At 48.1% G+C, this 23,587-nt stretch overlaps 1 protein-coding gene across 4 annotated transcripts in view; it reads left to right on the top strand.

The window, feature by feature from the left end:
- Nucleotides 1-10,189: 10,189 nt before the first annotated feature.
- The window catches only part of MED15 (mediator complex subunit 15), a 70,029-nt gene continuing 56,631 nt past the window's right edge, over nucleotides 10,190-23,587 (top strand). For all 4 annotated transcript variants that reach the window (XM_058532104.1, XM_058532103.1, XM_058532106.1 and 1 more), the window contains exon 1: nucleotides 10,190-10,338. In XM_058532104.1, the coding sequence (XP_058388087.1) occupies nucleotides 10,271-10,338 (68 nt within the window). In that variant the 5' untranslated portion in view covers nucleotides 10,190-10,270. The remainder of the gene's footprint in view (nucleotides 10,339-23,587) is intronic.

Genomic DNA, 23,587 nt, shown 5'->3' with positions numbered 1-23,587 from the left:
TGTTCCAGGGGGCACTCGGAGAGTGGGAACCCACAGAGGGGATGGGGGAGGAATAACCTCAAAGGCCCAACAGGGCTGGGTGTGAGGGTGGCCCCAGAGTGGGGAAGAGGCAAATCCTCTGGATCTGCAGCAGGGAGGCCTTTGGTGTGTCACAGGGGCCCTTTCTTCCAAGGGGCAGGAGCATGGCAGGAGCTGGCCCGCAGTGACTGAGGTGTGAAGGGAGGTGAGGACAGGAAGACTGCAGTGGGGACCAGCCCCATGGCATAGCAGTTAAATGCGTGCGCTCCGCTGCTGGCGGCCTGGGTTCAGATCCTGAGCACACGCCAAGGCACCGTTTGTCAGGCCACACTGTGGCGGTGTCCCATATAAAGTGAAGGAAGATGGGCACAGATGTTAGCCCAGGCCAGTCTTCCTCAGCAAAAAGAGGAGGATTGGCACGGATGTTAGCTCAGAGCTGATCTTCCTCACACAGAAAAAAAAGACTGCAGGGATGGGCCTGCCCACTGAGGTGAGGACAGAAGGGACCACAGCTTGAAGGGAGAGACTGAAGGAGAGCACCTTCAGGGTAGGAGGGAGGAGCTGGGGTGGAGAGGGTGAGGATGAGTGAGGAGAAGGAGGCCAGAAGCAAGGCAGGGTCCTGGCCAGGACTGAGGGGAAAGGACATTCTCCAGCCTTCTATGAGAAAGAGGGACCATCATCTCAAAATACACCCAGATCAAGTCAGTGGTTCCCCCACTGGAAAGTTCTAGAGGAGGAGAGTGGCAAGATAAGAGGAGAGCTCAGAAGCTGTGGTGTGCAGGATAATCTGGTGTCCTCCCATGGATATGTTTGTCTCCTAGGAGATCCTCCATTCCCATCTGCTCCTTCATGGCTGTATTCCCTAGAACAGGGCTGGCACGCTATAGGTGCTAAGTGAATATGAGTGAGGGAACTGGAGTAGAGAGAAATGAGAAGCAAAGACACTGGTTAAAGGACTGGTGTAGATAATGGAAGACTTTCGAACCCTGAACCCGATGGAAGATATCTCAGAGGAAAAGATAAGCAAACTAATCTGCAAAACAATTTGACCACAGCCTTCCTAAACAAACAACAAGTGAGGAAACTTTTGCGACAAAATTGATAGCAAGTGGTAAATAGTTTTAGTGTATAAAGAATTCATACAAAACAATAAGAAAGGATATTAAAATCCCAATAGTTAAATGGAAATGGACATGATTAGATAACACTCAGAAGAACAGGGGGCCGGCCCTGTGGCATAGTGGTTATGTACACGTGCTCCGCCGCTGGCGGCCGGGATTCGGATCCAGGGCACGCACGGATGCACTGCTTGTCAGGCCACGCTGTGGCAGCGTCCCACATAAAGTGGAGGAAGATGGGCACGGATGTTAGCTCAGGGCCAGTCTTCCTCAGCAAAAAGAGGAGGATTGGCATGGATGTTAGCTCAGGGCTGATCTTCCTCACAAAAAAAAAAAGAATGAACAAATCACTTAATACCTGAGAGTCATCAAGATCAGTGAAAGTAAAAGAAATGCAAATGACAAAATTTATCAGCGAATATATTTGCAACATATATACAGACAAAAGATTATCATCTAGAACATATAAGGAACTTCTAGAAGTCAATAGAAAGACAACCAGCCAGAAAAATGGTAAAGGATATTTACATGAAATTCACAGAAGAGGAAGTCCAGTGGAATAAATGAAGGAAGTAGAGTTCACTCCCATTAATAATCAGGAAATGCAAATAATATACCACATTTTCACACATTGTTAAAGAAAAAATTATTCTGACACTTGTTAAAACAGTAAGGAAGACCATTCAGGAAGACTATGGGAATAGGGGAGAGAGATTAGGCTCAACTCTGAATACAGCAAAAACTGCTGGGGATTTATGACCGCGGAGCAGAGGAAGGGGTCAGTGGATGGAAAATTACTAAGATGAGACCTCAAGAGTAGGGAGATTCCTGCTAAATGGGCCTAACAGGATTATCAAAGGTGGGGGATGAGGAACTTGATCAGATATCAAGGGGCCGGCCCCGTGGCTTAGCGGTTAAGTGCACGCTCTCCGCTACTGGTGGCCTGGGTTCGAATCACGGGCACACACCGACGCACCGCTTCTCCAGCCATGCTGAGACCACGTTGCACATACAGCAACTAGAAGAATGTGCAACTATGACATACAACTATCTACTGGGGCTTTGGGGAAAAAAAAGGAAGAGGATTGGCAATAGATGTTAGCTCAGAGCCGGTCTTCCTCAGCAAAAAGAGGAGGATTAACATGGATGTTAGCTCAGGGCTGATCTTCCTCAAAAAAAAAAAAAAAAAGAGATATAAAGGGAGGGAGGATTCTCCCTAAACTGACTTAGCAGAATTCTTTGCTGAGAATGGGCTAGGCAAGCCAGAGACAGGACAGGGACCAAAGTCAAGGCCTGGTTGAGAAGAGGTCTCACAGGAGCCTGACTAAAGTTTGGTCAAGGAGAGAGTCTTTTTCAACATCAACTTGGAAAAATATAAAACAGGATGATATCGGGGCTGGCCTGGTGGCGCAAGCGGTTAAGTGCACGCACTCCGCTGTGGCAGGCCCGGGTTTTGCCGGTAAGCCATGCTGTGGCAGTGTCCCATATAAAGTGGAGGAAGATGGGGACAGATGTTAGCCCAGGGCCAGTCTTCCTCAGCAAAAAGAGGAGAATTAGCAGATGTTAGCTTAGAGCCTCCTCACACAAAAAAACAAAACCAGGATGATATCAAGCATTGGTTGGTGAGGGTGGGAATGTACATACATTGCTGAAGGGAATGTAAATTGGAACAGTCAATTTGGAGAGTATAGTGGTTTTAAAATATGTCAGCAAATTCTTTGACTCTCCTCCCCTCGAAAGGTAAAGTCCAACCTCCCTCTCCGGGAATGTGGGCTGGACTTAGTGACCTGGCTTCTAAGGAATAGAATGAGGCAGAAGTGAAATCATGTGAAATTCAAGGCCAGGTCATCAAAGGCATTGCAGCCTCTGTCTTGCTCAGTCTGCAGGAAGTGAGCTGCCATGTCATAAGGACACTCTTGCAGTCCTGAGCAGAGGCCTCCTGGAACTGAGACCTCCCTCTGTCAAAACCAGCACCAACTTGCCAGCCATGAGCTGCCTTGGAAGCAGATCCTCCAGCACCAGCCAGGCCCGTCAAATGACTGTGGTCCTTTGAAGTCTGATATCTGCCTGAAACGTCAAGAGAGACTGAGCCAGAACTTGGCTCAACCTCTCCTGAACCCTCAAGAACTGTGAAAGATAATAAATGTTTATTATTTTTGTTTTCAGCTGCTTGGCTGTGGTGTAATTTGTTATGCAGCAGCATTAGATAACTAATACAGAGAACAATTGGCTGTAGCTATTAACATTTAAAATGTAAAATGCCTCTCTGCAAACCAAGAATTCTACTTCTGGGTATCTATATTGGAGAAATACCCCCAGATGGAAGCAAGACAGCATAGCGGAGGATATTTATTGCAGCATATTTTCAATTGTGAAAAAGTAGAACCAAAGCAAATGTCCGTAAATGGACCATGGTGCATTGGTACTGTGGAATGACCTGCAGCAGGTGATCTAGGGGCTGTGATATAGCAATAACTCTTATTAAGTGACAAGGATGAGTTGTGGAAAGAAACATGTCATACCACTTATGCAAAAAACAACCAGAGCTTTGAGGGCTGAAGCTATCCACAGCCTTCAGCTCACTATTTCCATCAAGATGACTTCTTGGGGGGCCGGCCCCATGGCATAGTGATTAAGTCCAGTGTGCTCCACTTTGGTGGCCTGGGGTTCACAGGTTCAGATCCAGGGCATGGACCTACACCACTCATCAAGCCATGCTGTGGCAGCAAGCCACATACAAAATAGAAGAAGATTGGCAGAGATGTTAGCTCAGGGCTAATCTTCCTCAAGCAAAAAACGAGGAAGCTTGGCAACAGATGTTAGCTCAGAGTGAATCTTCTTCACCAAAAAAAAGATAACTTCTTGTTGTGTGAACAGGACTTTATTCTAGGATGATGAAGTTGCAAATAACTGTATTGTTTCTTTCAGGAACTTCCTGAGCATCCATTTGTCTGAAAAATAGGCTACTCAACTAGCCAATATCAGAGGGAATAATCCCATCTCAGAGCAATAGATGGCTCAATTAGGTGCCTTCAAGGCTTGTTTACTTTTCAGGGCTGCTTCCAAACCCTCAGCCAACTGTGTCCATCACTCTTGAACTATTATATCAGGAGCTCTGCCCAACCCTAGTCTATTGAAAGACCCATCCTGAAAACCTTACAAATATAAATATCCTGCCTTTGACCTCCTCCTCCTGCACAATTCCATTCTCACACATACAAAATCAACAATAATTTCTTAATCTCACCAAATAGTCAAGTGAGCACATTTCCCAATTATCCTACACATGTACTTCTCTGTTGCTTTTTGAAGTTTATTTGAATCAGGATCCAAACGAGTACCTTGCTTTCCAGATGGTTGGAATGCCTCTAAAGTCCCTTTTAATCTTTGGTTTCCCTCTCCATCTTGTATTTTTCTTCTTGTTGAAGAAACTAGCTCCTTTGTCCTATACCCTTGCCCAGGCTGGATTTTGCAGTTTATAATGTGACAACCTCTGGTGGCTGTGTAAAGTGCTACCTTCTTGGCAAAAAGGTAAAAAACTATAAAAATTGTGTGACATTCACTTAAGGAAAATTTCCTGCTTCAAGAGAGAACTATGCATTGTCTGGAACACACCCTTCTGGGCTATCAGATTCTGGTCTTTCCTTGCCCTTGAGCTAGTTTGCAACTCTGTGCATTGTAGTTAATAGTAATGTAAAATAATTCTTGTCCATAGACAGGCAAACTCTGGCAGGTTGAGAGTCGACTGATTTTCCTCCTCTACTGTGGGAGAGGCCAGTTTTGTTTTCATTTGCATATTCATTTAATATTCCTGAATGCTAAAAAACTGGTAAGATGTACCAGCTTTCTCATTGAGTTAATATCTGTATGAAAATTATTTTACCAATTTTTGAAAATTATCTTTTAATATATATAATGTGTGAAATTATATAAAACATAAGAGCCTTCAAATGTATGTCTCTGGGACCCAGGACCCATTTCTAGGACCTGGGCTGAGAAAATCCTCTGAAACACTAACAGAGATCTGTGTACAAAGATGTTTGTCACAACTTATCTATAACAGGGAAAAAAACATCGATGACCTAAATGTCCAAGAACAGGGGAATGAATGAGTAGTGATAGATTTCATAGATTGACATATGATATTGCTATCAAAATTGTATTTTACACCTGTTACAGTTGGTTGTATATAGATTTGCCCATGATGTAGTTGTATAATCTAAATTATAATTAAAATTCCAGTTAATAAAGAGTTGTTAATACTTGGGAAAATGCTTATGCTATAATGTTAGGTTTACAGCACAGGATCCAAAATGGCACCTACATCATGACTTGTTATATGTCTTAAACTAACAGAGAGAGAGAGAAGGAAAATTTACCAAAATATGAACAACGCTGCCTCTGGATGATGAGATTCATGATGTTCAGTCCTTTCTAAAGTTTCTACCATGTATTGTTTTTAGAAGCAATAACTGTCCCTACCTCCACACTCATAAGTGATTGCAGGCTCCAGGCCAAACACAGTACAGGGGTTACATCTGGCAGTTGCTAGGATGGAAGGAGGGTCAGGTCAGCACTTTCCATGGACTGAGCACCTGAACAAGAAGGGGGCTGGAGAGAGAAATCCACAGGCTGGAAAAGCATGTGTAAGGCTCTCAAGGGAGGAGTCTCATCCACCTGGGAAGCTTCCAGCTCCCACCTCCTGCAGGGCCCAGGGTGGTATCCATGAAGCATGTGACCCGTGACAGGATCCAGGCATGGCATGGTAGCCTGCAGGAACCAGCAGTGTTACCAAACCAAAGTGGGTTTGCTTCTTGCTGAGTTGAAATCAAAGCCTTCACCAGAAGTAGTTGTCACACAAAGTACAATTTATTTGCGGTAAATAAGGAGACCTTGGTGAATTACTGCCAAAGCTGTGGCTCCCAGAGCAAGGGAAAGCAGGGGCCTTTTATTTTATTTTTTTTGTGTGAGGAGATCAGCCCTGTGCTAACATCTGCCAATCCTCCTCTTTTTTTCTTTTTTTTCTTGAGGAAGACTGGCCCTGGGCTAACATCCGAGCCCATCTTCCTCCACTTTATATGGGACACCGCCACAGCATGGCTTGCCAAGCATTGCGTCCGTGCGCACCTGGATACTAACCGGTGAACCCCGGGCCGCTGCAACAGAGTGTGTGCACTTAACTGCTTGGGCCACCGGGCTGGCCCCGGGCCTTTTATTTTAGATGAGGAATGAATATTCAAAAGGGAGAGGTGGGTATTTGCTCGCGCAGGCATAGTTTGAAAACATGCTTCCACATACATCGCATGTTATGGTAATAAGGCATAAGCTCCTCCTGCAGTGGAGAGTTTAACATTAAAATGAAGCAAAGGTAATCTCTTAGGCACGTCTTGGCCCATCTGCACAGGCATCACTCTTGCGGTGGAGTTTGGACTGGTTTAGGGCGGTTGGTGGTTGCATCTCTTACATAACTAAAAAAAATTTGGAGAAACAGTTAAGTGTTTCCAAAACCTCCTTTGAGTTACTCAAGGCAGTTAGTCGGTGACAGCAGGATGGAGACTTAAACACCCTCAAGAGGTGTGGGACACAGGTCAGGCCTCTGCACAACTTCAGCTTGCTTCATTATTTCCTCCTCTGTGTCTAATCTACCTGCTTTTAGACTGGGGACCCTCGGGAGGTCTGCAGGTGTCAAGAGAGTGCAGGTCCATTTCAGGATTGACCATCCTGTGGCCTCCCTCTCTCCTTGAGGCCAGGAGGTCTGTGACTGTCTCCACCTCTCCTTCCCTGGTCCATCACCTATCCAGATTCTAACTACGGAAATTAATAAAAGGAACCTTAACTAAATTGGATCAGGAAGGCCTGTAGGGGGAGCTCTCATGCCGTATCACACATCATCAATTACACCAAACAGGAACAGAGGTAGGCTTCCATCTTGGACAGGAAGTAAAACTATTTTACTACTGAAGGAAGATTTTGAAACCGGCAAACAGCCATTGATGATTAAGCAGCTAGTAACTATGGGGGATTGGAATTTGCCAACTCAAAATATGTCTCTGCCTGAATGACTTTTTGACCCCCACCCCCACTAACTGACCAAAAGAGTTTGGAATGGGAGGCCTGTCCCTAGAAAAGGCCATTACTGTAGATATCCCCGGGCACCTAACATTCTTAGTTCTAGTTACCCTTTATGAGAGACATTTACATTTGTAAAGAAACTCTCCATTTGTAAAGGTATCTTCTTCCCTGCACCAGGAAGGTGAGGCGGATAGCCTTACCTAGAAACTTATCAGAACAGAAGATGAGGACTTAAATCTGCATGATAAACTTACCCATTGTTTATTTATTTATTTATTTTCCCCCAAAGCCCCAGTAGATAGTTATATGTCATGGTTGCACATCCTTCTGGTTGCTATATGTGGGACACAGCCTCAGCATGGCCAGAGAAGCCGTTCCTCGGTGTGCCCCCGGGATCCGAACCCAGGCCGCCAGCAGCGGAGCGCAGGCACTTAACCGCTAAGCCATGGGGCCGGCCCTAAACTTACCCATTGTTGATGGGTCTGCACGGTGGCGCAAGTGGTTAAGGGCATGCGCTCCGCTGCGGTGGCCTGGGGTTCGCCGGTTTGGATCCTGGGCACGCACCAAAGCACCGCTTGGCAAGCCATGCTGTGGCGGCGGCCCATATAAAGTGGAGGAGGATGGGCACGGATGTTAGCCCAGGGCCAGTCTTCCTCAGCAAAAAGAGAGGAGGATTGGTGGATGTTAGCACAGGGCTGATCTCCTCACAAAAAAACAAAAACAAAACAAATTAAAAAAAACTTACCCATTGTTAACTGTGCTGTTTAGGTAATATGCTATCTGACTCCCACTAGGTTCCTATAGGTAACATCCCCCTGGAGTCGGGGTCACCATGGTAATGGGTGTTTGAGCTATTTTTTCAGGAACTGAACCCCTTGTCCACTTAAGGCCGGATTGAGACCACCAACCCATCAACTGGGCCCTTTTGACAGCAAGAGGTTAGAACTCCACACTCAGGGCACGCTAATGCCGCCATTCTGTGAACATGTGTCCTACAAAGAGACGTGAAGTCTGACTACACTTGCACAGATCATGGATTACCTCATCTCTCCTCACCTCCAATCATTTCAGACCACCTTGCCTCCTTCCCCATGAATACCCCTGAGTCCCTATTTTCGGGGAGGCAGATTTGAGACTTGTTCTCCCTTTTTCCTCACTTGGCTGCCTTGTGATTAAACCCTCTTTCTCTGCAATCTGGTCGTCTCAGTGATTGGCTTTCTGTGATTGGCGGGCAAAAACGGACCTGATGTGGTAACAATTTCTCTCTCCATGGGGCAATGGCCCAGCCAACGAGAAATTCCACAGCTCAGCCAGTGAGAAGCTGTTTCTGCCCTGAACTGTTACTTTCCCCCAATGGACTTTCATTTAGAACAGCCCCTCCCTACTCCCTCTTTTTCTCTATAAGGGAGCTCCCCTTCTTTGTTTGTTGGATTTGCGTATGGTTTGCCATAGTATGCACATCCTGAATTGCAATTCATTTGGCTGTTTCCGGAATAAACTCTTTTTGAGGCTTTTCAAGTCAACATAACCAAGAACCACTGCCCTGGGCATCACCACCTCTGGGCCCCAAACAAAGGCATAAGTAGAAATAGAGCTCTGGAACAAACACCAAAGGGGGTAGCACTTAATTTTATCCTGATGACAAACTCTTGGCAAGGCTCTGGGCCTCTGTCTGTCTATCTGTGAATCTATGTGTCTGTTGCTCTATTGGCCTTCCTAGAATCAAAGTGCAGAAGGGGGAGAGTTGCCCTGGGGCCTTATTAACATTCTCACTTGAGTTGGACGTGATGTCCACCCTTTTCTTCCAAAACCCCCAGGGAGTCTTTGCTGGAGGGTTTCACAGTGAGGACTGGCTTTGCCATTGAGGTTATGAGACCAGTGTTTTCCATAAATCAATGAATGGAATCTGCAGGGCCAAAGATCTAAATAACAAATCGTCGATATACAGTATAGGATACATTGCAGTCACACCTTTCCAATGATTCACAGAGAAATATTTAGATGTCAACTTAAAAATGTTCAAGAGAGTGGTGATGGTTGCACAACCTTATGAATAGGTGAATATACTAAAAAACACTGAATCATACACTTAAAAAGGGCGAACTATGTGGTACGTGAATTATATCTCAATTTTTAAAAATGTTTAAGAGGGATACAGATAGGGTGATGAACTATTTCCATTGGCCTGGGACTGAGAGAGGTGCCAAGATGCAGGACTTTCAGAGCTAAAACTGGGAGAGTTCTGGGCAAATCAGGACAAGCTGGTCACCCTAGGTACAGAGTTTTAAGTTTGTGTGCCTTCTGGCCTCCAGTGAGGATCTAGACTGTGCTCTCCAAGAACGGGACATGGCTGTCAGGCCAAATAGGAAAGCCTATGTCTAAAAATTATTAATGTGGTTTAGGTTCCTCACATCCCCAACCCCTACAAAATACATCCATTGGTGGGACATGAGATTCCAAAAGTCTAACGGAGAGAAGTGATGAAAGTCCATCTGGTCACTCTTTGGATGTGGCGTTGGAAGGCAGTCCCCGGAAAGCAGAGCCGGATCATGTTGGCATAGTATCTGGCACACAGTAGGTGCTGATAAATATTTGATAAATAAACAGTCTCTCCATAGTATCCCCTATAGACAGCTGGCAGCTTGGCGCAACATCCCCAACGGATGCGAATCTTCTGAACTTGGTGAGGCCAGCACACAGTAGAGTCGCAGGAAACGCAGGCGGCCAAGCACCGGCAGATCAGGAGCACTATGCAGCCACGGCTCCCTCGCACCCGGTCTTGTCAGGCCGGGGCCTCTGGGGTCCCCGCCTCTCGTGACAGCCCCGCTGGCAGAGGGGCGTGTTGCTTGGGGAACACTGGGGGCGCAGCGAAGGCCTCGAACGCGGCTGAGGAACTCCATTTCCCACAGGTCCGCGCGCGCGACTCCATTTCCCACAATTCCCACTTCGCTTCCGGCGCGGCCGAGGCTCCGCCGACGGCTTCCGGGTTTGGGCCTGGCGCTGCGGTTGAGGCGGCGGCGGCGGGCGAGCGGGACGCGGGAGGTGGGAGTAGAGGAAACGGTATGGATGTTTCAGGGCAGGAGACCGACTGGCGGAGCGCCGCCTTCCGGCAGAAGTTGGTCAGTCAAATGTAAGTAGGGGCCGGGGCGGCGGGCGGGATCTGCGAACCTCCCCCCTCAGCCCTCCCTCGCGCGGCGGGCGAGGCCCAGGCCCAACCCGCGGGAGCCCTAGGGCGCCGGACTCGGGGGACTCGAGGGCGCCGGGAGGCCGAAGGCGCCGGGGACCCGCGTGAGCCCGAGAGCGCGGCCCTCCCCCGGCTGTCCCCTCCGTTCTCGGCCGACACGGACTGCTTGTTAGCTTTCCTGGGGCCGAACCCTGCAAACCGAGGCCTTGGCTTATGAGTCATCGTCCTGAGCTGTCCCGTTCGTCATTTGTGTGTTTTGGATGCAGACTTTCCCCTGCTTTGAATCACACTGTATACGAAAAAGGAAAGGGGCAGCCCGTAGTGGCTTTAACAGGTCTGGGTGCTTTGCGGTTCCTCTTTGAGAAAAGCGCATCAGGGTGAGAGAGAGATTGGAGGAGGGTGGATGGAAGATGAGGTTGGGAGGCTAGATGCTTGGGCTGTGGGCGGTGGGGACGGAGAATCTACGGCTTACAGCCCCCTCCCCCTCAACGGACTGTGGACTTCGCCGAAGGGTGGCAGGAAGAGGCTGTCAGGAAGCGACCGTCGGTTGGGAGGAGGGAGTGAAGAGCTGGGGTTAGTGCCTCCTCCCCACAATCTCAGCTGTTGAACCCGTCAATGCAGGGGTTGCTAGTGCGCCCCAGGCTTCACCCAGCGGAACTCCAGCTCCTCACCACCGACTGCTTGTTTCGTTTAGCAGCCTTTTACTGAGCTTTCTGGCTTGCTGTGCTAGCCCAAGATTTGCCTGAGACAGCCTCTGCCCTCAGGGAACCCGCTACCTTAAAGGAACAGCTATAGTGCATTCTTTCTCCTAGGAATAATTGACAGTTTGCTTGAACAGAGCGGGGCAGCCTTGTGGAGTGAGGGACAAATAAATTCAGTCCTAAACAGACAAACAGGGACCGGCCTGGTGGCGCAGCGGTTAAGTGCATGCGCTCCCCTTTGGCGGCCCAGGGTTCGCAGGTTCGGATCCAGGGCGCGCATCGATGCACTGCTTGTCAAGCCATGCTGTGGTGGCGTCCCATATAAAGTATAGGAAGATGGGCACGGATGTTAGCCCAGGGCCAGTCTTCCTTAACAAAAAGGGGGAGGATTGGCATCGGATATTAGCTCAGGGCTGGTCTTCCTCACACACACAGAAAAAGACAAGTAGGAGTGTGAAGGGCCATCATTTCAAGCTGTGGAGTGGGGAGGTGGGAGTGGGGAGGTGTGAGCGCTCACTGCACAGAGGATATTGCTGTCGGCTGAGAGTTCTGGAGTTTGAGGAGTAAGGAGGTTCAGGAGATGATAATAGAATGAAGGTGAGCAGGTGCTGACACATTAGTGGTAGGAGTGCTGTGCTAAGGAGTTGAGCCTGTATTTGGCGTGTGGCCTGCTTTGAGATGGTGAAATGCTGGAGTTGGGAAGATCCCCCCGAGTCCCTGGAGATGAATCAAGAACAGAGGAGAGAGGCCAGTTAGGCCATTATGAGAGTTTTGAGCACTTGGGGTCTGGTATCTGTCATTTTTCATCCTTGTATTTCCACTGCTAGATCACTGCCTGTCACATTGCTCCATAAATGGTTGTGGAATGACCTAGTCAGGTAAGAGATTATAAAGGCCTGTGGTAGACAGTGTTAGAAACTGAAAGAGGAAGACTATTCCACAGAAAGGGGAGAGCGAGCATAGACAGTCCTTGATGACTAACTGGATGGAGGGGGTGGGGTGCAGCAGTGTGGAAGGAAGGAGGTGGGCCAGAAAGCCTGGAAACCTCTTAGTACAGTGGAAGGAGTGGGAACTGTAGAGTGAGTGGCTCTGGGCACTGCTGTGGAAGTCTGGGGACAATTCTGTGGATATTGCAGAATCAGTGAACGTTGGTTTTTTGATGCACTGGAGTTGTCTATAGATGAAAACTTGAGGGATAGCCCACTTCAGGACTCCTGCAAGAAAAGCCCCTGGGGCAAAGATTCCTCTTTGGAGAAGCCCAGAATTTAACAGCAGGAGGAATGAGTTCCTATCAAAGAAAATGGGGAGGGTGGAGGAGTGTCAGAGGGCCAGGAGTCTGACTGAAGAGTCTCTGGCTGTGAGGACTGGCTGGATACTTCATAGTTCCGCTTCCTTCTGCTTCCAGGGAAACTGGGTTCTTTTTTTGCCAGATTGCTGCTTGTGTATTAGTTTTCTATTGCTGCCATAACAAATTACCACAAATGTAGCATCTGAAAACAACACAAATTTATTATCTGACGGTTTCTCTAGTTGGAAGTCTAGGCCGCTCAGCTGAGTCTTCTGCTTAGAGTCTTACAGGGCTGAAATCAAGATGTTGGCAGGGGTGCATTTCTTCCTGGAGGCTCTGGAGTAGAATTTGCTTTCGAGCTCATTCAGGTTGTCAACCAAATTCAGTTCCATGCAGTTGTAGGACTGAAGTGTCCTCGATACTTACTGGCTGTTAGCCAGGAGTCAGTCTTAGTTCCTGGAGGCTGACTGCATTCTGTCTCAGTTTCTCTGTGGCCTCCTCCAGCAAGGGCGGGTTTTTCTGCTGCATATCTCTGACTTCAGCCAGAGAAAATTCTCTACTAAAAGGTCAGGTTAGATTGGGCCCACTCAGATAATCCAGGATGATGTCCCTATTTTAAAGTCTGTAACCTTAATTACATCTGGAAAGTCCCTTCTGCCGTATTCACAGCATATTCATGGGTTCCCGGGATTAGGGCATGGACATCTTTGGGGAGCCCTTTGGCCTACCAACACTGGGATGAGCTGTTTCAAAGACTGTCTTCCTAACATGATGTGGGTGTTCTCAGTTCTCAGATTTGTCTGTTTTCTCTCCGCGGTTCACTTTGAACGTTGTGATTCTTGGTGCCTTGATTTATTGTGTTCACAGAGTTAAAAAAGAGGATTTGGGTTAGGATACTTGATGTATTGTCAATTCTAACTTCCCCTGGGGTTTATGCTGTTGTTTAAAGCTGGCCATCTTGGGAAATGTTTTGAACCCAAGTAATTCATAGTTGAATGAGGGCATAAAGAAAGCATAGCGAAGCAGTGGAAGTTTGAGTGGAAGGGAAAGCATCAGAGAGCAGGTTCACTGTCTCTGCCTGGCTCTTGGATATCTATCAAGAGAACAGTGCCTCAGAGCACGGGCTAAAGAAACTAGTCTCCCGGCTCCCACTGCGAAAGGCTCCCACTGCGAAAGGCTCCCACTGCAAAAAAGCAATTTTGAGTTGGGGCTGGTTAGAAGAGCCCTCCAATGTCTCTACCTGATCTGGGCCCGTCCTGCACTGCTGAAAACCTGTTGGTGACTTCCCGGATGTCCTACCCTCCCAGCCCTCACTGTGGCCTGGCCCAGCCACCTCTTCTCATAACCCCCATCCTGTTCCAGCCTCTCTGGTCTTTCATCTTCTTAAACATTCCAAGTTCTTTCTTTTTCTCTCTCTTTAAACAATTTATTATCAAGTATTTAAGTATTCAGTAATAGGTAGACTTCCCCCCCCCACTATATTCATGACCAGCTGCTTCTCATTGTTTAGGTGTCTGCTTAAATATCAAATTCTCAGGATCCTTCCCTGTCCACCTGCCTAAAGTGGTTCACCCCTCTGATATGTTGGCTCTCAGCCCCTTTTAGTTTCCCATAGGACACCAGTCCTATGAAGCATGGCACCTGGCATATAAAACACTTGTTGAAGAGTGCAAGAATAAGTATTTTCCTGGGGGCCATGTGCATCACCCTATCATATGACAGTGGCCTTCTTTACCTGCGCCAGAGTGCATTGTGTAGATCTGAACGAGCCCCCCCCCCGGCCCCCCCCCCACCCCTTTTCTCCACTTGGTAGCTGAGTGACCTTGGATACTTAACCTTTCTGGATCATCTCCCTCATCTATGAAATGGTAGGAGTCCAGTCTGTCTCACAGGGATGGTGGCAGGGAAAATGAAGAGACCTCTGCTCAAACCCTAGCAGAGGGCTCAGGACTCAGTGGTGAGCCCCTTGACGCCTCCTCCCTGGGCCCTTGCGGGAGTAGGAGCCTTGGATGGTGAAAGTGAAACCCCTGAGCCTCGTTAGGGGAATTGATGACACTTAAAGGAGCCTGTGGGGAGGGTAGTTGTAAAACTGTTGGTGGGTTCAGATCAGCTCTTCGTTGAACATCCACTCTCCCTGCAGGACCATGGGAGAACCTCCCCTTAGAGCTCCCAAGCCAGCCTTTGTGGGCCTTGGGCCTTCCTTGTGGGATTGTTGGGATAGTGTTGAGCACGTATATGGTTTGTAGGCTCCCAGAGAACAAGGGTGTGTAAGTAGTGACCAGCACTGTGCCTGACATAGAGTAGGTAAGCAGTGAATGAATGAAAGGACTTCATCAATTATTTCTTCCCAATTCTTTTAGATTTTTCTTCCATCTTATTCTTGAGACTTTTATGCCTCCCCCGCCTCAGTACAGCAGATTGCACATATAAGTGTGGAATAAATAAATGTCTGTTGGGCTGAACAGATTGCAGAGGGGAGGAGACCCTGAGGGGGAGGGCAGCCCCATATCAGGGTTCTAGTTAAGTGGCAGGAGGGGCTCAGGGAGCATGGAGTGGAGTCGAGGCAGACAGGTTAGCCACCTCTTCTGGTGAAGCCCCCAAGGGAGATGTGACTCTACTTCGGGGACCTAGGAGATGCACATATTTCAACCTAGACTGTAAGGAGAAAATTGAGTGCTGTTTAGCAAGAAACAAAATAAAACAAAGCAAAAAAACAGAAGGAACAGAAAACAAACAACCGAACAGCAACTTCCAAGGGTCTAGAGAGGCCTTCAGAAGGATGGGGAGTGCCCTGAAACTTGCATGTCCAGGTCCTGCCTGTGGGTTGTAGTCCCTTCCACAGGCAGAAGCCTTTTCTGTGGCTTATCCCACTCAGGCCTCCCAACAGCCCTGTGCTCTCCTGGTGCAATTCTGGCCCTTGTTTTCCAGTGGGGAAGCTACTGAGCCCCGCTGCTTTCTTCAAGCCTGGTTTTTGTGTAAATCACTGGGCTGGTTTCTGTGTAGAACCCACCGCTAGAATGACCACTCCCTGAAGCCAGGAGCCCTGTCTGATCACCTCCAAGCCCCAGTGCCCCTGATGGCAACGAGGAAGTGATTGTTGAGACACTGATTTAAGAGTCCTGACCCTTGGCTGTACTGCTCTAGACCAGGAGTGACAGTGACCCGAGGAGATGTGAGCCCTCAGTCATCTAGTTGCTCAGGGGTCCGGGGCTTTCTCCAGAGCAGCAACAACAGCAGCTGACATGTAGTGGGTGTGCTGTGCCGAGCCCTCTTGCAGAAGTTGACATGTGTTAGCTCATTGCGTCTTCATGCCTGCCCTGCCAGTAGATGCACTTGCTGATCTTTGGCCTCCGCACAGGCTGCAGCCAGTCCCCGAGCCGCACCAGCTCCCTTTTGTAGGCGACCCCACCCACCTACCACAACTGTAGCCCTTATGTCCCTTCCTGACCAGAAATCTTCCACCTGTTACTGCCGTTCCTGACGAGGGGGCTATGGCTAGTCCAGGACCCATGTTGGGCATTCTAAGGTAGGAAGGACTGTGACCACGTGGTTCTCTCTCTCCCACTGTCACTAAAGGCAAGGGGGTACCTGCCCCCTTTAAAGCATTCCTCAGGGCCATAATGTTGGCTGCATACCCAGAGGGTACATTTTTAAAGGAATTCTAATGAATTTTTAAAAATTCAAAATGGAAATTTTAAATCATAAAACTAAGTAGTATAGTTTAAAAGTTCCTTGACCATATACCCACCACTCAGCTTCAAGTTTTCAACTCTTGCTTCATGGACTCCACCCCCCTGCCCCCAATTATTTTGATACTCAAAATGTTTGAGTGGCTCTCCACTGCCTGTAGATTCAACTCTGAGCCTGGATCCCTCCTCCAGGGTCTGTGCCTGCCTGCCCACCCCATCATGCTGGGCTGCCCATGGATCCTCACAGGAGCTCAGCTTTTTTTGCACTTGCTGTTCTGCATCCCATTTGTTCCCCTGCCTGAGAGACCCATCCTTCCTTTGGCTGAGCACTGCAGTCCCATCCCACTCACCCTCCCAGGACACTAGGCCTCCAGCTGCCCCCCTGCTCTTCACACACTCTCTGTTACCGGTTTGCATTTGGATTGTTTGGATGCTCCTTTCCCCCTGGTCTGAATCCTTCATGGCAGGAACACCACAAGCATTTGTGCATCAAAGTTGATTCTTGCCTCACTAGGAGTGCTGTGGTGTGCAGGATTCCTGAGCACCACCATGGCCCCGTTCAGGCTCTGTGGTGATAGTGGGCTAAGCTGACTGTCTTTCACTTCGGAGTTGGAGAAAGTCCTAACACCACACACGTGAAGACACAGGCAAACCGGCATCCTCACAAGCTACTGCTGGGGGCACATAAATTAGGCCATTTTTCTGGAAGACTGTTTGGCAATACTGTTTATCTGTAACATTTTTTTTTCTTTTGGGAGATTGGCCCTGCACTAACATCTGTTGCCAATCTTCCTCTTTTTCTTTTTTCTCCCCAGAGCCCCAGTACATAGTTTTGTATCATAGTTGTAGAATTGTAGCTCTTTTATATGGTTTTACAGAACCAGGTTCGTTTTTGCCCGCTGCCTAGAAGGCCAAACACTGAGACGACGAGATTGCAGAGAGAGAGGGTTTAATCACAAGGCAGCCAAGTGAGGAAAACGGGAGAACAAGTCTCAAATCTGCTTCCCCAAAAATAGGGGATCAGGGGTATTTATGGGGTAGGGGGCAATGTGGTCTGAAATATGGAGATAGGTGCTTGGAGGTGAGGAGAGGTGAGGTAATTGATGATCTGCACAAGCGTAGTCAGACTCCATGCCTCTTCATAGGACACATGTTCACAAAATGGCAGTGTTGGCATGACCTGAGGGTGGAGTTTTTATCCTCTTGACGTCGAAATGTCACTTATTGGATATCTGCACGGGCCCAGTTGATGGGTTGGTGGTCTCAACCGGCCTGAAGTGGACAAGGGGTTCTAATTTCTGAAAAACAGCTCAAACACCCATTACCCCAGCTCTAGGGGGATGTTATCTATAGGAACCTAGTGGGAGTCAGATAGCATATTGCCTAAGCAGCACAGTTAACTGTGGGCGGGGAAACAACTAAAGGCTACAATCAGTAATTGCAAAAAGGAAAAAAAGGCTTTAGTTCCTAGCTACTTAATCATCAATGGCTGTTTGCCAGTTTCAGTGGGACGCCACTTCAGCATGGCTTGATGAGTGATGAGTAGGTCTGCGCCCAGGATCTGAACCCGCAAACCCTGGGCTGCTGAAGCAGAACACATGAACTTAACCACTACACCACAGGGCCAGCCCCTATCCGTAACCTTAGCAGGTCTGTTTCCTTAGGAATTCCTCCAAGGCTATAAGCAGGGGAGTGCTCAAAGCCTGGTTGTGATGAGTATGCTCATCTCCACATCATGTTGGGAGTGGGACAGGTGAGAAGGAGGTGAGCCATAGTCACAGATAGCTACCATAAAATGGAAAGTCATGATGTGCTCTGCCTTCAGGGTGGGCATCCTCTCTCGACTGGGCCTTGAGTACCAGCACAACCTTCTTAAGATGATTCTATCCTTTCCATCACTGCTAAGAAGTGTCAACTTGAAAATAAAATAGCCAGTTGTCTTACCAGCAAAATGAATTTATTTGGGAATAGCCAGAGGAATTGCAATTCAGGAAATGCAAGCTATGGTGGACCATAGGCAAATCCAGAGAACAAAAGAAGAGAGCTTGCTTTTATAGAGAAAAAAGGGGAGTTGAGATGGGCTGTTCTGAATGAAAGTTCATTGGAGGAGGGTAAGAGTTCAGGGTGGCAGCAGCTTCTCATTGGCTGAGCTGTGATGTTTTCCATTGGCTGTGCTTGTTGCTGGGCAAGAAGAAAGTCTTCCTTCCTGTTGCTGGGGGTAGTAAAGTAGTAGGCAACTTCCTGTTGGAAATGCAAGGTAGGGTCTCTTGCTGATTGGGGTAACTGACAATGAGTGGTAGGGCATAATAGCTCCCTCTATAGGCCTTCCCAGTTTCAATTTTAGTTGAAGTTTCCTTCATTAATTTTCACAGAAGCATTCTCCTTTTAATCTGAAACTGTCTTTCGAGCTGACCCTCCCTCTGTGCTGGTATGAGAGCCCCAGCCAGACCCTCTCTGCTCCACGCCAAGCCCTCTGGTCACCCTTATGCCTGGCTCTCGCTCTTGTTCTTTCTCTTCCATGTTGGAGATTTGGCCTCGGCCTCATCGCTTCCTCATGACGCCTGACAGCTCAGCCCATGGCTGTTCCTACTTCCTCTTGTGTTTGTGGAGCCCTCATTGGGTGCATCCTGGATGAACTGAACAGATGAACTCTTTTTTTGCTATTTTTACATTCATTATTTTTTTGTCTTGCCAGCTGTATTATAAATTCCTTGAGTGTAGGATCTGGTCTTCTACCTCCGCGTCTCATTGAGCTCCTAGCATGGTGCCTTGGCTTAGACAAGAGGTGCATAATAATTGCAGGTAGGGTTGTAGAAAGCAGTGCTGGTGTGGTGTCTCTTCTCATGGTCTACCAGGGCTTTGTCTGTTAGTGCTACCTAAACACTGAACTGCTTCTCATTCTTAGCTTTTCTTTTTTTTTTAATTGAGACATTTATATAATGGCAAAAGGGAATCCAGGCTGTTACTAAATGGTTCTGTTTAACAGATAAGTAAATGAGTACCCAATCCCGAAGAACAAAGGGAGGATATACTAGGAGCCAATGCGTAATCATCTTGAAACCACCACCCCATAAGGGAGATGCTCCCCTCCAGTTTAATGACGAATTGCTTGCCAGCCTAGGTGGGGCCTGTTTATAAAGGTCTGTGATTGAACCAGTTAAGTATCTTGAGGTGGATTAACTGGTACTTAGGACAGTGAGTCCTTGGAGAAGACGTTTAACCTCTTGAAGTCCCAGTTCTCCTTACTTTGAGCTTTTTATTTTGAGAATGTTTCAAATATACGGAGAGTTGCAAGGATAGTACAGAGTGCTCGGGCATACCCATCCCTCAGATTCACCGATTCTCTCTGTTATGCACATCTTCTTGGTATTCATGCTTGACAAGCGGTGTGACGGTCCATGCCCGGGATCTGAACCTGGGAACCCTGGGCCACCGAAGTGGAGCACGCGAACTTAACCACTACGCCACTGGGCTGGCCCCTAGTATTCATGCTTGATGAATAGCTGACGAGTGCTGTCTTGCTCCGTCTTCCTTCTAGACCCTGTTCCCTCTTAGCCTTTGGCCCCATAGGCTTCTCTTAGCTGTCTGCCTGGGAATCTGCCAGAGGGGTGGGGGCGGGTAAGGAACAGTGGTGAGATGTGACCTGGCTGCAGGTCAGCCTTTGAGCTGAGCCACTAGTGTCCAGTCCGAGAGAGGGATGGCAAGGTGGGTAAGGAGCATCCAGGCCAAGGGCCCAGACCAGAAAGGCCCCCCGCCTCTAGGGCTCCTGCTGTCTGCAGCCTGTGTACCCCCAGCTCCTTCCTGTGCAGGCTCTGGGGAGGCAGTGCTTGTTGGTTAAGGAATGGATCTTCCCTGTCCCCACTGTCCTTCTGTTCTGCTTTCCCCTCTTTCCACCTTCCTTTCAGTCCTCATCAGAGGTGGCGTTTGAGGAAGTGATCTGGCTTCTGTGTGTGGGATGGAGCCCCTGTTATAAAGTAGAAAGAATGCCGGATTTGCCCTGAGAAGCCCTGATTGATCACCCTGAGCCCTTTAAACACCACCAGTCTGCTTTGATTCATGCTAAGAAAGATTCACGCTTGTGAAAATGCTGCAGGATTCCTGCCAGCTGTTCTGTAGTCGGAATGCAGGCAAGAGGCTGTTCAAGTCCAAACCTAAGTATGGGGCAGGGGCAGGGTGCTGGGGCCAGGGCTCAGGGGCTCTCGCTTGTCTCACATACTGTTGCTTTGTATTGAAGTTAACAGACCTCCTACAGCGAACAACACAAGGACACAAACCACACAGGATGAATGTTCACACGTGTCAATGCCCCCATAGTCACTACCCAGACCTGCATCTTGAACAGGCCCAGCACCCAGCAGGCTCCTCCCTGAGCTTCAGCCAGTGCAGACCCTGCCCCACTCTTCGGATTTCCCTGGCCACGGACATATTTGTTCTTGAACTTCTTGTCATTGGAATCACGTTCAATGCAATCTTGTGTCTGGCTTCTTTCATTCAGCATCATGTCCGTGAAATTCATCGTCATGGGTAGCAGTTCTTATTTATGCCATGTGTTATTCCATTGCATGACTCCACCCCAGATTACTTTTCTGTTCTATGCTTGATGGACGTTGGGGTTAGTTCCAGTTGTTGGCTATGTGAAGACAGCACTAGGGGATATTTTGGGTCATTTGGTGGATATATGCTGTCTGGGTTGTGCACCCAGGGCTGAGTTGAGGGGTGTGGCCTTCAGCTGCAGCACATTCTGCCAAACAGTTTTCCCAGGTGGTATGAATTTACATTCACATCAGCCATGTAGGAAAGTTCCACTGGCATTGTCAAGGAATCTGCCTTTATAACAAGAACCCCTGGTGATTGTGCGTGTGTGTATGTATATGGAGTACATGCAGGAGGAAGGGAGGAGAGAGACATGGGTGTGCCTCCCAGAGGGAGATGAGCCCTGATTCTATGCTTAGAGGTGGGGTGCAAGGTGATGATGTGCAAGATGATGCTGTGCAGAGTGTGTGGGTGTGTCAACCCTTCCAAGGAGAAAAATCTAGCAGCCAATGGGAGATGCAGGGAGCAACCCTGGAAGAGTAGTCAGCTGCAGGAGGGACGTGGGTGGGCTGTGCTCGTCTTTGAGTGGGGGTGGCAGAGGAGATGGAGCAGAGGACCATGGTGGGCAGAGCAGATGTGGAGAAAGACTGGGATGAGAGGATGTGGACACAAGAAAGCCAGTCCCAGCAGCTCATGCCTGTCTTTACCTCCTGTTTTGGTCAATGTGTTCAGGACTTGTGGGTGCAGTACTTCATTCCCTTCTAGATAACATTGTAGGGGATTTCAAAACAGGAAGGTGTTTTCCATAATCTCTCTGCCCAGAGATGGCTGTTACTGACGTTTTGATGTATTTCCTCCAATTCTGTTTCTCTGTGCGTATAACTTTATTTGTATTTTAAAAATTTAAAAAATATATATAGTATGTATATATAGAGATATATATTATGTGTATATAGAGATATATATACATATTTATTTATTTATTTTTGTGAGGAAGATCAGCCCTGAGCTAACATCCGATGCCAATCCTCCTCTTTTTGCTGAGGAAGACTGGCCCTGAGCTAACATCCGTGCTGATCTTCCTCCACTTTATGTGGGCCGCCACCACAGCATGGCCTGACCAGCGGTGACTCGGTGCGTGCCCTGGATCCGAACCTGCAAACCCTCGGGCCGCCAAGGAGGAGTGTGCACACTTGATGGCTGCGCCACTTGGCCGCCCCCTACATATTTGTATGTTTTTTTTTTTTTTTTTAATGAGGAAGATCAGCCCTGAGCTAACATCCGTGCTAATCCTCCTCTTTTTGCTGAGGAAGACTGGCTCTGAGCTAACATCTATTGCCAATCCTCCTCCTTTTTTTTTTTTTCCCCAAAGCCCCACTAGATAGTTGTGTGTCATAAATGCACATCCTTCTAGTTGCTGTATGCGAGATGCGGCCTCAGCATGGCCAGAGAAGCGGTGCGTTGGTGCGCGCCTGGGATCCCAACCCAGGCCGCCAGTAGCGGAGCGCGTGCACTTAACCTCTAAGCCATGGGGCCGGCCCTACATATCTGTATTTTTAAGTGGAATTAGGCTCTGAGTTCAGTTTGAGTTATGGCTTACTCATGGCTTAGGTTGTGTTCGTCTCCTGGCTGGGACCTGTGTGCCCGCATCCCGGGTTCATGAGAGGCATGGACCACATGCAGCAAGTTGGCCAGCCAATGGGACTCTTCCACATAGTCAGGCTTTGTTGGGATGGCAAAGGACTGGACTGACCTCTGGTTGTGGGAGCAGATTTTTTAAGACTTTTATTGGTTACTGCCTTCTAGAGGCCCAAGCTCTTCCAGGCCAAGGGGGATCCTGCAGCCGGGGTGACTCGGAGTGCATGGTCACACTGCATGTGATGGCCTGGGTGGCCTCACTGGGGAGCACTCTTGGGGGTAAGGCTCCTCTGCACAGTCATCCTGCATGCTTCACATGAACATTTTATTTACTATCTTGTTGAAAGTTCCATTATGGATTTTTCCAAACATTCACAAAAGTAGAGATAATAGAGAAATGGTCTCCCGGGTACCTCCAGAGTTAGCAGAGTTAGCCAATGTTTCACCCATCCCTCCCTGGACTATTTTAAATCACATCCCAGACAGCATATGATTTCCACTGCCAGTACTTGAGTACAGCTTTCTAAAAGATGGGGTTTCCCCCCCATCCCCAAATACCACAAAATCATGTGAGATAAGCATTTTAATAAATTCTTGGGTTGGTAGAGAGCGTCCTTACCACGTGGTTGCCTGGTGGTGAGTGGGACGTGCTAGGGGCTGTAACTGGGGGAGCCGGAGTGGTCCCAGGCCTGGAACCCTGAGGCTAGTGCATGGACAGGGATCAAGAGGCCCCTCCAGCTCTCCTGGTTCTCTTAAGGCCAAACCACCAGATTTGAGTAAATGATCAAGCTCCTGTAGTCTTCTGAACTAGCTCAAATAACTACATGCTCTTTTAAGGGCAGCGATATTTTCTTTAGGTGTAGTTCTTTCATTGATCTAGTTCATTGGAAATTAAGAAATCTTGAGAGCAGAAATTGGAGAGCTTAAACAAACCAAGAGGAATGTGAAGAGAAAGTTTCTTGTGTTTGTATTATTAAAAAATTTTAATACCCTTTTCTAGATGTAGGTGGATGGTTAAATTCTGAAATACATATTTTTATCTTGTTAAAAAACACTTTTAGGGCCGGCCCGGTGGCATAGTGGTTAAGTTCACGTGCTCTGCTTCGGCAACCTGGGGTTCGCGGGTTCAGATCCCGGGCGCAGACCTGCGCACTGCTTTTCAAGCTATGCTGTGGCAGGCGTCGCACATATAAAGTAGAGGAAGATGGGCACGGATGTTAACCCAGGGCCAATCTTCCTCAGCAAAAAGAGGAGGATTGGCAACAGATTTTAGCTCAGGGGTAATCTTCCTCACCAAAAAAACAAAACAAAAAACACTTTTATGTTTCTTTAAAAAGTCAAAGAAC

This window comes from Diceros bicornis, chromosome 35, assembly GCF_020826845.1.
Source record: "Diceros bicornis minor isolate mBicDic1 chromosome 35, mDicBic1.mat.cur, whole genome shotgun sequence".
Lineage (NCBI taxonomy): Eukaryota > Metazoa > Chordata > Mammalia > Perissodactyla > Rhinocerotidae > Diceros > Diceros bicornis.
This window is presented reverse-complemented; position numbering and strand designations above follow the sequence as displayed.